We start from the raw sequence: 12,739 nt of genomic DNA, 5'->3' as shown, positions 1-12,739 counted from the left end.
ATAAAAAGTGTTTTTAACTCAACAAATGTTTTGGGTGGCCTAATGAATATTTTAGGGGGTGCTTAAGACCCCCTAAAATAGGTCTAGTGAGCGAAAGGAAGTGAAACAATTTCAAAAATGTTTTCTGGTTTGTTTCAGAGAAATCCAATGTATTTTTGAAAGACCCGACAGATCTGATGACCAATATGTATGGTGACACACTTGTTACCACCAATGGTAAAAATGTCACGTGCACACTCACACACATGCAGCACATCAATTAACATCTATTCTTATATACTGAGTTTTCATTAATATTGTAATTCCATGACTTTATGATATTGTTTCACCAATGTATCTGAACAAAAGTAGCTTGGTATATGAATGCATATACATGTAGATATTTCCACCCTTCAGGCGAGGTGGCGTGTCTTCTGCGTTTGTCTTTTACCAGCTTGTTCACAGGAAATTGGTTAGAATCCTCAAGGGATTACATCACCAGGTAGGTGAAGTAGTGTTGCTAAACACAAGTAGCTTATTTGGAGTATGTTATGCAATTCAACATTCTATTATGAAATATAAGTGGTGTCTGTTACAATGTCAATGAATTAAGCAAGTGAATGGAGAAATAATTTTGCAACCATAACACTTCCTAAAGTGACAGAACTAAAACATTTTAACACTTCTATTTTTTTGTCATTATGCATTCACCATTTTATAAATAATACACATTTTATGTGCAAGTGTACATAAAAAAGCAGCTTTTTTCCATTATTTGAGACCTTTCCCCACGTTTCTTTCGCAGCATATGTGAACACTGTCTCAAGGATCTCGGCCACAGGTACTACACATTTATTGTTTGATAAAGTACACAATAAAACACTGGATAAAAATAATCTCAGTCCAAAAATGGCACAGTTTTTTTTTTACATTTTCAATGCTTACTGCTTGTGGAGACAAAATAATTAAAGCATTAAAATGGTGAGTGGCAGTCCGGCAAAAGAGTGGGCAGTGGGCGGGCCTTACCGGAGTTTGCATGTTCTCACCCGGCTTGCGTGGGTTTCCTCCCAAATTCCCAAAACATGCGAAGTAGGCTGGTTGAACACTCTAAATTGCTCCTAGGTATGAGTGTGAGCAGGAATGGTTGTCTGTCTCCTCGTGCCTTGCGATTGGCTGGGCACCAATTTATGGTGACCCCTGCCTCGTGACTGAAGTCAGCTGGAATAGGCTCTAGCACCCGCTGCGGCACTTGTGAGGATAAGAGGTTCAGAAAATGAATGAATGAAAGGATAAAAGGACGAGTCCTGTGTAAGGTTTTGTATGCCTTGCCATTGTAGTAATATAGAAGTACTGCAGAATAATATAAAGACATTGTTTTGGAGCATTTGGTCTCTTTCGCTCAATTTTTGGGCATTTATGGTTACTTCCTACAGATTTGGGTGTATTCCCGGGTCGCTTTTTTGGTCATTCTCTGTAATGTAATTTAGATTTTGGAGCATTTTGATATCATAAACAATATATTGGTGGTGGAGCGAGTGGTTCGCACGTCGGGCTCAGAGCTCTGGGGTCCTAGGTTCAAGTCCAGGTCGGTCCACCTGTATGGAGTTTGCATGTTCTCCCGGGCTTGCGTGGGTTTCCTCCATGTACTCTAGTTTGTCCCACATTCCAAAAACATGCATGGTATGCTGATTGGAGACTCTAAATTGCCGCTAGGTATGGGTGTGTGTGCATGGTTGTCCGTCTATTTGTGCCCTGCGACCCACTGGCCACCGATTCAGGGTGTCCCCCGCCTCTGGCCCGCAGTCAGCTGGGATAGGCTCCAGCACCCCCCGCGACCCTAATGAGGATAAAGCGGTTTAGAAAATGAGATGAGATGAGATATTGGCGGGGTTCTAAGTTTTATAGAAAGTTGAGGTTTTTAATTTTGAGATGGTAGAAGACAAAACATTTCTTGTTGAAGAAAAAAAATGTTACGACTGACATGCATTATTTTTGTGTTTTTAGTGACCAAACACAGTGCGTGTACAGCAAATTTAAGAATCTTGGTGCAGAGTTGGTTTTGGGGCTTTTTCTTAACGTGCACGCGAACAAGCAGCCAGAACTTTTTAGGAAAATCACACAGCTTTGCACTCAGCACTGGCATGGTAAGGACAATAATACAAAGTTTGTTTATAAGACTAAAATATGTATTGATATGGACGCATAACATTGATTTTGCTCAATTAAGCCATATTTGTAAGAACTGTGTATACATGTCTGTGAAAATTTTGAATCATTCTCATGGCATTGACTCGATCGGAACGGGGCTTTTCTGTTTGTCTGTGGGTGTTTCATTAATTTTTCTAGCAGTGTACAGCGTGTTTAGCGTACACTTACTCACAAGATATTTGCTTCCCCAGGTCTCATCTCTGCTCCGGTCAATGTCAAAGTTCCTTTGTGGTCATCTGGATTTTCTGTGGCCTTGGAAGCTAGAGACCAGCTGAGGGAAATTATCAATGACAAACTGGTGAATGATGAAGAAGGGTATGTTGGACTTTCTAAAAAAAGTTACTTTTACCTGAAAGATGTTGCCCGTCATGGCTGCTTTCACCTGTCTGTCTCCAGTTTTGTGGGCTCCTTGAGGTCTCTTCCACTGCCTAGTTCCACATGTGCATCCCAGCATCTCTTGCTCTTCATTTCAGCCCTCATCCCCAAAGCTCTGGCATCACTACTCACGTCATTCACCGTGGCTCTAAGTGGGAAAGAACAGGTACACTGACCTAAAATGGATAATGGTGATGAGAGATAGAGCACATTCATTCATTCCATCATTTATTTTCCATGCTGCTTATTCTCACATTCATACTCGCACTCAAATCCAGGGACAATTTAGACATTTCATCCAGCCTACTCCGCATTTTTTGGGATGTGGGAGGAAACCAGAGTACCTGGAGAAAACCCATGCAAGCCCACCCCGGGCAAATGCAAATTCCAAACAAGAAGGTCGAACTCATACGTTCATCTTCCGCACTGCTTATCCACACAAGGGCCGTGGAGGTGCTGGAGCCTATCGCAGCCCAAGAGAGGCACCAGGTGGGGGACACCCCAAATTGGTTGCCAGCCAATTGCAGGTCACTCCACCATTGAGTGGGAATTGAACCCAGACTACCCGTACCAAAGTCAGGTGGAAAAACCACTGCACCATCAAGTGGCTTATGTCTCATCTCATCTCATTTGCTGAACCGCTTTATCCTCATTAGGGTCACAGGGGGTGCTGGAGCCTATCCCAGGTGACTCCGGGCCAGAGGCGGGGGACACCCTGAATCGGTGGCCAGCCGATCGCAGGGCACAAGGAGATGGCCAACCATGCACACTCACACCCATACCTAGGGGCAATTTAGAGTGTCCAATCAGCCTACCATGCATGTTTTTGTAATGTGGGAGGAAACCGTAGTACCCGGAGGAAACCCACGTAGAACATGCAAACTCCACACAGGTGGACGTGACCTGGATTTGAACCCAGGACCCCAGAGCTATGAGGCCGACGCGCTAACCACTTGCTCCACCGGGCCGCCAAGTGGCTTACGCTCAACAAATAAATATATTTGTTGGGAGTTATTGTGTTTAACGAATGATCTAATTTATGCTACATCATATCTTACATGTTGAGTTACATCTTCTTGAGCAATGAGCGGCCATTTTGGCCTGATGCTTGTGGCAGCCCTTTTAATTCGTTGTAGGTAATCTGATCCTTGTATGCAATGTTCATCATGAGAACAAGATCATGAGACCTTAAAAATTGGGTTGTTTGAGCCTGCAGTGTCAGAGCTCGTCTTGCCATGCCAGTGGTAAGACTCCTTCAAAAAGACATTGCCTCTCCTGCATACGTTTCTATAGTTGGGTTCGACATGAATTCATGTTTACACCGAACAGTAATATTTTTCTAAATCAAGAAACCAGTTTGTTTCCTTTTTGTGGAGGATATCAACCATCTCACCAGTACAGTAATGGGTGAAGCCACACATGCTGCAGTTTGTTCAATAGTCCATGAATTATTTTCTCCTGTGTAATGGATTGAATTAAGTATAAACCCAACAAACATACTTTATGATCAGCCAGATACCCGATCTGGATGTCCACTATTGGACTTTAATTCCTCATGCCTGAGTTCATTGCACCAGGCTAAAATGTCAAGCTATCAAACTTCAACATCTAAGGAATGAAGTTTGTCAGGCTTAATGTTCTTTGAATAATATTGTCATGTTTTGTTGGGGTTTGGTGGTTTCCCTTATGTGTCCTGTCCATGTGATTACCCATGAGTTTCACCTGCTGTATCTTTACTGCTTGCTTTCCATCTTGTGACCCAGGTGTCACTAAATGCCTTGTCAAACCCCTGCCAATGTATTTAAATCCCGTATCTTCATCTACCCGTGTGGTGGTATTTATTGTTCCTGTTTGAGTTGCGTCGTGTTATGTCGTGTGCTTTTTCCCCTCGTAAATTTTGGTTTGTTACTTTTTCCCTGCTCATATATTTAAGTTTTATTTTGTAAACTGCCTTTTTGTTATTAAGAACTTACGTTTCTGCACCCACACTCCCTTGTGTCCACCGTTTTTCCTTTTTCCACCGAGAAATTCATAACAAATTTTAAGTTTATTTTTCCGAATACAAACATATCGAAATTCTTTCAGGAGGAAACTCGAAGACGAGCTATTATGGATGGTGATTATCTGGAAAGTGTCTTGCTGGAAGTTCAGAGACTCTGGCCACCTTTCATTGGTGGCCGCAGGATAGCAGAACAGGTCAGAAACACACACATAATAATTCTCATTCTCACATTCATTCATTTTCCAAACTGCCTATCCTCACAACGGTCGTAGGGGATACTGTAGCCTATCCCAGCCAACTATGCGCACCAAGAGGGGAATGGTCGCCAGCTAATCACAGGGCACAAGGAGACAGACAACAATTCACACTCACACTCATACCTTGTGGCAATTTCAAGTGTTCACCACACCTACCATGCATGTTTTTGGGATGTGGGAGGAAACCGAATTACCCGGAGATAACCCATACAAGCACGGGGGAACATGCAGACAGTCAGGATCCACCTGGGATCGAACCCTCGAAATCAGAACTGTGGGGCTGACACGCTAACCACCGCTTCACCGGGCCTCATTCTAACATAGTGTGGAAATATTTCTTAAGTTGGGGAAAATAGGTGTCTCCTGTTTGAAAGATTTTTGTGAAATGGTTATATGGCATTTAAAGTGAGTCCGGGTCAAACATCGCGAATATGTGCATGTCATCTCTGGTCACGTGGTCACTGTTTGAACAGAATAAACAAATATACTCTGTCTAAGCTTGTGTTTAGTTTATGTTAGCAAGCAGGCCTAAAGCTCATTTTCAAATAATCACGTGCATTGTTTGAAAAGGAGAACATTTTAAGATATGGATAATAAGACCTGAAAAATACTACGAATCTTCCGTAGTTTACTACGGTAGTCTTTACCATACTACTAAAAACGCATTTTGTATCAAAACTATGAGAAAAAAAATCAAGCAATGTTTTTACATGGAAAAAAAGTTAATAAAAGTTTTTGTTTTTTTGCTCGCCATTTCAATTTGCCATGACGATAAGTAATTTTGAAACGCAATGTCCTGTTCTAAATAAGTCTTGCATGTTGCTCTTTGTCAAAACATTCAATTATTTTGAAAATTAAGTACCGTGCTCATTTCTTTTTCAATGACATCAGTTGTTTCAAGCAGTGTAGATGGTGTTAGCTATAAACAAAAAGAAAACGTGAGTGATATTGATTTGCTGTTTAGGTTTTTTTAATTCTCTGCAAGAATAAACTATTAAAAAGGAACTTATTTGAAAAGCATTATAAAATTAGAAACTATTGAACTTTATTTTTGTACACGTCGCTTGTAAATGCCATTGGGGAAAAAGGTAACAAAATCTGAATATTCATTTTACCCACTAGGAAATGTGATTTTTGACATTTAGCAGCTCTGGAATACACAATACTATACAGTGGTACCTCTACTTACTTTGAATACCTCAAAATTAAAAAAAAATCAGGTTACGAAGCACTTGACCGTTCGCATATAAGAAAACAAGATCCCCCAAAAAGTCAATACATTTCTTGTATCCACTATTTTATTTTGAAACAAGCCTGTCCTGATTGACACTCCGCTGGTCTGGGGTCGAGGGTTTGATCCCAGCTCGGTCCTCACTGTGTGGCGTTTCCATGTTCTCTCCAATTTCCTCCCACATTCCTAAAACATGCAAGGTAGGGTGGTTGAACACTCTAAATTTGCTGTAGGTTGGCCGTATCCTTGTGCCCTGCGGTACACGGTCGATTGGTCGCCGGTCTTTTGGTCACCGGTCTTTTGGTCGCGGTCTTTAGGTCGCCCGGAAGTTTCGTCTTTTGGGTCGCCGGTCTTTTTTGTCGCCGGTCTTTTGGTCGCCTGATCGGCTGCTGCCATCTACTGTCAATTTATTAAATAGCAGATGGTGTTTTTATTGAAGCAGTCCAATGAACCTTCATTCTCTCTGGGAGAACTTGCAATGTTGAAATACTTGATATTAGATGGTCATTTTTATCAAACAAATAAAAGTATTAGTATACTTTTAGTTAGACAGTATTTAGATCGTTTCAACAGTATTTAGACTCTAAATACTGTTGAAACAATCTGAATACTGTTGAAACGATCTAAATACTGTTGAAACGATCTAAATATCTAATATCAAAATATCAATAAGAGCACTCATTTAATACATCGGCTGCTGCCATCGACTGTCATTGGCGTCCAATGAACCTTCATTCTCTCTGGGAGAATGAATGGGAGAATCTCTCTTTAGGTAGAACAATGGTTAAGAATGCCCAGAAAAGTGTTCCAAAAGCGGATTAATAGTTTTTAAAACAGCATTTAATGATTAAATACAAATACTGGAGCTTTTCAGACATTAATTGGGGGTGATTTTCCCGGGGGAAAGACAGCTATACACCTCGGCGCGACCAAATGCGACGACCATTTGCGAAAGGGCCTAAATTTCACTAAAACGGGGTAAAATACGCACTTATTGATGAAATACAAATACCGGAGCTTATCAGACATGACTACCGGGCTCTGGGGGTGATTTTCTCGGGGGAAAGACAGCGATAAAAGTCGGCGCGACCAAATGCGACGATATGCGACCATTCGCGAAAGTGCCAAAAATGCACTAAAATGCGGTAAAATCAGCACTTGGTGATGAAATACAAATACTGGAGCTAAAATGACAGTCGATGGCAGCAGCTGATGTGTTAAATTAGTGCTCTTATTTCTCCCAGAGAGAATGAAGGTTCATTGGACGCCTATGACAGTCGATGGCAGCAGCTGATGTGTTAAATGAGTGATCTTATTGATATTTTGATATTAGATATTTAGATCGTTTCAACAGTATTTAGATCGTTTCAACAGTATTTAGATCGTTTCAACAGTATTTAGATCGTTTCAACAGTATTTAGATCGTTTCAACAGTATTTAGATCGTTTCAACAGTATTTAGAGTCTAAATACTGTTGAAACGATCTAAATACTGTCTAACTAAAAGTATACTAATACTTTTATTTGTTTGATAAAAATGACCATCTAATCTAAAGTATTTCAACATTGCAAGTTCTCCCAGAGAGAATGAAGGTTCATTGGACTGCTTCAATAAAAACACCATCTGCTATTTAATAAATTGACAGTAGATGGCAGCAGCCGATCAGGTGACCAAAAGACCGGCGACAAAAAAGACCGGCGACCCAAAAGACGACGACCAAACTTCCGGGCGACCTAAAGACCGCGACCAAAAGACCGGTGACCAAAAGACCGGCGACCAATCGACCGCACACGGTGCCCTGCGATCGGCTGGTCACCAATTCAGGGTGTCCCCCGCCTCTGGCCTGAAGTCAGCTGGGATAGGCTCCAGCACCCCCCGTCACCCTAGTGAGGATAAAGTGGTTCAGAAAATGAGATGAGATTTTTCTTATTTCATTTTATTGTAAATAAATATAAAGTTTGAGTGGCCCCTTTTTCAACTCTTCAACTCATGAAAACAACGAATGCAAACTTTATTGGTCCCTAGTCATCCACTTACTTGCCACTTACTGTAATACTTGTATATGATTAAAAACCTTTATTCATATGAAGATATAAACACAATAAATACCTCAATTTCAATGACATTGTCAATAAAAACTTAAAACATTTAAATCTCAACTTTTTAAATGGTCACATAAGTATAGAACTAATTTAACCATTATTAAGTTTACATGGACTCTTCACATGAGTATAATAAAGCCTTTGAAGATATTCCACGTCACTCCAAGTCATCCTCTGTGCACGCACCAAATTTATTTTGATTTTGGCGACCTCATCAAGCATGTTTACGCAACAGTCCAATCCGAGGCATCGATCCGGCTGTGTGATCGATCCATTCCGCTCCCCCGGACGGAAGTCGGAGAGGTTGCCGCTGGGGGTTATGTGCACTCGTGGTGACATGAAGTCAAGCGGAAAGTCATTTGTCACTTCTAGGAAATGCTTCAGTACACTTTGATTGCTGCCGACCTCTGTGGAACGCGGACTCGTGACGTAAAGGTTTTTCTATCATTCTGGAAAGGGGAGGCACTTGTACAAACTAATGAAGAATGGATTTTGGTTTGTGCGCAGCATAAAACCGACTCTCTTAACCTGCAGGTACCACTACATAATTTGAATTTAGCAAAATTCAAAACATTGCAAATATTTTCAGCTTTGCTTTTTATTCCATAAAATTTTGGACGAGACCCATTTACAAAATATCCATTGTTGGACCTCTCTCTCAACACTTTAGAAAACTGTCTCATAAACCCCTAAACAGAAAGGCATAAGGAGCATAATGATGAGCATTGTGCCATGTGTGGGTGCGGGTGACTAAGTGACGATCAGTATTCCTGGTCACGTGCAAAAAATAGAAGCACCATCAAGTGGAACTAAAATATACGACAGTTTTTGCAAACTTCAGTATATGTGTGTGGTTACGTGTGCATGTTAAATGAAACTAAATGAACTACAAATCGACAGTCATGTCACGTTGAGAAGAAGAAAGAATGGTTTGTAGCAGATTTTTAACTCCAGCAAAAATAGGCCAGGTTAGAAATGAGTTAGGCGCTAAAAGAAAAAGGAACAGTAATAATGTTGGGTAGAAGTCCATCAGTGATGTGACTATTGGATGCAGTGAAATCTTGTTTGGAGTCCAAGAGACTGGGTGTATGGATGTTTTGCCTTAAGGTGACTCTTTTCACAGTAGCCCAGTGCAAAAAAGGCCTCACAAATGTTGCGGGGTCTCTGGGACCTACATCATCCAACCGTGGGCAGTAGATGTGGTACACCCTGAATTGGTTGCCAGCCAATCGCATGGCTCGGCTCAATGACAAACAAACAATAACTCATAGATCGGGACAATTTAAAGTATCCAACCAGCCGAGCATGCATGTTTTTTTGTATTTGGGAGGAAATCGGAGCAGCCAAAGGATGACTACGGCACTGAAAGGGTTAAAGAAAATCCTGAAATTAATATTTCTTTGACCAATGTAATAAAGAGGGGCTCACATTTTTCGTTCATTCTTTTTCCGGACTGCTCATCTTCACAATGGTTGCGAGGGGAGCTGGAGCCTATCCCAGCTAACTATGGGCACCTGGCACACACCCATACCTAGGGGCAATTAGAGTGCTCAACCAGCCGACCCTGCATGTTTTTGGGACATGGGAGAACATGCAAACTCCATAGAGTGAGGGCCCACCTGGGATGAAACACTCGACCCTAGAACTGTAAGGCCGACGCCAATTGCCCACTGGGTCCGACTGCATTTTCTGAACACAAAATTTAGCAAAATATACATGGAATGCGACTAATCCTTCCAGTGTGATTGTGTGTTTGTGTGCAGGACACTACCCTTGCAGGCTTTCATGTCCCAAAGGGTTATGGCACCATCTATATCAGTCACGCTGTCCATAGGGACCCGCAGGTGTTCGAGAAGCCTGACAACTTTTTGCCAGAGAGATGGAGCGGAAGGTCAGTATCACAGTTTTCGTCTAATATGCCATATCTTCAAGTGTACTAGTAAGCGTTTTGATGAAACTCACGTGCAGGAAATGAATTTAAGGGGAAATAGTTGAAGATTTGTGCCGTGTTTAATAAATCAGCTTAAGTACCGTATTTACTCGCATATAAGCCGCTTTTGTCGGACAAAAAAAATGATGACTGAATCGAGGGTACGGCTTACATGCGCATAAAAACATGACTTGCAAAAAAAATGCAATTTGACAGCGGCGTGACATGATGACGTCACGACAAAATGGCGCCCATGTGTGCGCTGTGACATCACGACGCAAGCAAATGCCGATACAGTCATTTATTTCAAAATAGAGAAAAGATAAACAGATAAAACGCTAAACAAAATTTATTTTGACGTCTATGAATGAAATTCATGAAAAAAATGTATCTTGCATAAAACGCAAAACGTTCCCGTCACTGCTCTCTCGGGGCACGGCCATCTTAGGGAGCTCGGGGCGCAGCCATCTTCGTGAGGTCGGCGTGCTGCCGTCTACATTTTTTCGCCAGAGGCGAGTAGCCGTGGTTTTGAAATAAAAACTTCTGGTAAGAAAATTGTAATTTCTGTAATCAAAAAGTATCAGGTTCTCATCAAGATAGACTTAATTATTTTTTCAAATAGAATAATTTGATATTTTGCATTTTTAAAGACAGGCATATTAACTTCCTTATGATATCGACCCTAATAATATGCTTTTGATTCATACAGTATCTCAGAAATACCAATTGTGATGATTTTTCTCAAGATCCATTCATTCATCTTCCATACCGTCCCTCCTCGAAATGGTTGCAGGGGTTGCTGGAGCCTAACCCAACAGTTTTCGGGCGAAAGGCAGATTACATCCTAGACTGGTCGCCAGTCAGTCGTAGCGCATACTTTTCTCAAGATTTTCTCTTCAAAGTAACACATTTGTACTCCCTATTAAAACCATGAATATGGAGGTGAAAATTGGGAATCAGGGGGGTGAGAAATTGTAAAATTCCCCAAAAATTTCAAGGCAACTTTCAGGGTGCACCTTATACGAGCGGGTGGCTTATATGCGAGTAAATACGGTAAATGAAAGTGGGTCAAAGCATTATGTGTTTCTAATATGCCACGTTAGAAAAGAAAACTAAAAACATCAGTCATTTGCATTGCCGATATAACATTGTACACCTACTATAATTCTTAATTTTAGTTTTATTTAATTGTATTATTTTATTATTATACATATAGATATATTGATATATATATGTGTATAAATATATATATATATATATATATATATATATATATATATATATATATATATATATATATATATATATATATATATATATATATATATATATATATATATATATATATATACATATACATACAGTGGTACCTCGAGATACGAGCTTAATCCGTTCCGGGACTGAGCTCGTATGACAAGTTACTCGTAACTCGAGGTAAAGTTTCCCATTGAAATGAATGGGAAACAAATTAATTCGTTCCAACTCTCTGAAAAAAACACCAAAAACAGGATATTGGATTGAAAAAAAATGTTTTATTTCTTATAATTCGCCATATATTGACAAAGTAATAAATAACGAGTGGTTTAATAGAAATAAAGTGTTTAATCTAACTAAAATTGGGCGGATTTCGCCGAGGGGAAAGGGGCTTCGTTTTTTTTTTTCTTCCACACAACGCACTCGTAAACAGAACAAACACTCCACCCTCACGTTCGCTATCGATGGGCTGTTTGCTGTCGTACTATTCCCTTCAAAATATTCCGAAAATGATGCACACAAATGTCCTCACAATCGGCGATCGCACCGCTGCTCATGGGAGCTTCGGGCGCGCTGGCTAGCGGCTCCCTTTTAGCTTGTAGCATCTGTGTTCGCATCCCCTCGAACGGCGCCTATGATAGAGTTGCTACCGGGGATGCTGTAGCGAGCCAGTGCCCCCGATGTTCTTATGAGCAGCCAACAAGCAGAGTCTTTTATCAGCGATCGCCCCGTTGCTTATGGGAGCTTCGGGGGCGCTGGCTAGCGGCTCCTTTTAGCTTGTAGCATCTGTGTTCGCATCCCCTCGAACGGCGCCTATGATAGAGTTGCTACCGGGGATGCTTTTGCGAGCACGAGTATACTTCATTACCCAGAAAGCCCTCTTTTCACCGCGCATGCGCGTTGTGCGTTTCCTGGTCTGAATAGCTCATCCGGTGCTCGTAAATATTGTTATACACGAAAGATATGCCAAAAAAAATGCCATGGCAACCTGGCTTGGTCGCATCACGAAACTTTGACCGCATCACGGGCGAATTATTCGATCGAAATTTCCCCCGTAAGACGAGCATTCCGTATGACGAACGGTCGTATGACGAGGTACCACTGTATATATATATATATATATATATATATATATATATATATATATATATATATATATATATATATATATATATATATACATATATATTGGATTGGATTGGATAACTTTATTCATCCCGTATTCGGGAAATTTCATTGTGACAGTAGCAAGAAAAGGCATAGTTATAAGTTAGACGGTACGTATATATATGTATATGTATATGTATATATATATATATATATATATATATATATATATATATATATATATATATATATATATATATATATATATGATATAATTTTAGGGTTTGTTTTTCT

At 40.6% G+C, this 12,739-nt stretch overlaps 1 protein-coding gene across 4 annotated transcripts in view; it reads left to right on the top strand.

The window, feature by feature from the left end:
- Nucleotides 1–12,739, top strand: part of LOC144090579 (putative cytochrome P450 120) — a 39,263-nt gene that overhangs the window by 2,669 nt on the left and 23,855 nt on the right. For all 4 annotated transcript variants that reach the window (XM_077622194.1, XM_077622193.1, XM_077622192.1 and 1 more), the window contains 8 exons: nt 139–216; nt 397–481; nt 785–820; nt 1,984–2,123; nt 2,379–2,502; nt 2,584–2,728; nt 4,648–4,758; nt 9,918–10,045. In XM_077622194.1, coding sequence (XP_077478320.1) covers nt 139–216; nt 397–481; nt 785–820; nt 1,984–2,123; nt 2,379–2,502; nt 2,584–2,728; nt 4,648–4,758; nt 9,918–10,045 — 847 coding nt within the window. The remainder of the gene's footprint in view (nt 1–138; nt 217–396; nt 482–784; nt 821–1,983; nt 2,124–2,378; nt 2,503–2,583; nt 2,729–4,647; nt 4,759–9,917; nt 10,046–12,739) is intronic.

The sequence above is a fragment of the Stigmatopora argus genome, chromosome 16, assembly GCF_051989625.1.
Source record: "Stigmatopora argus isolate UIUO_Sarg chromosome 16, RoL_Sarg_1.0, whole genome shotgun sequence".
Taxonomy (NCBI): Eukaryota; Metazoa; Chordata; class Actinopteri; order Syngnathiformes; family Syngnathidae; genus Stigmatopora; species Stigmatopora argus.
This window is presented reverse-complemented; position numbering and strand designations above follow the sequence as displayed.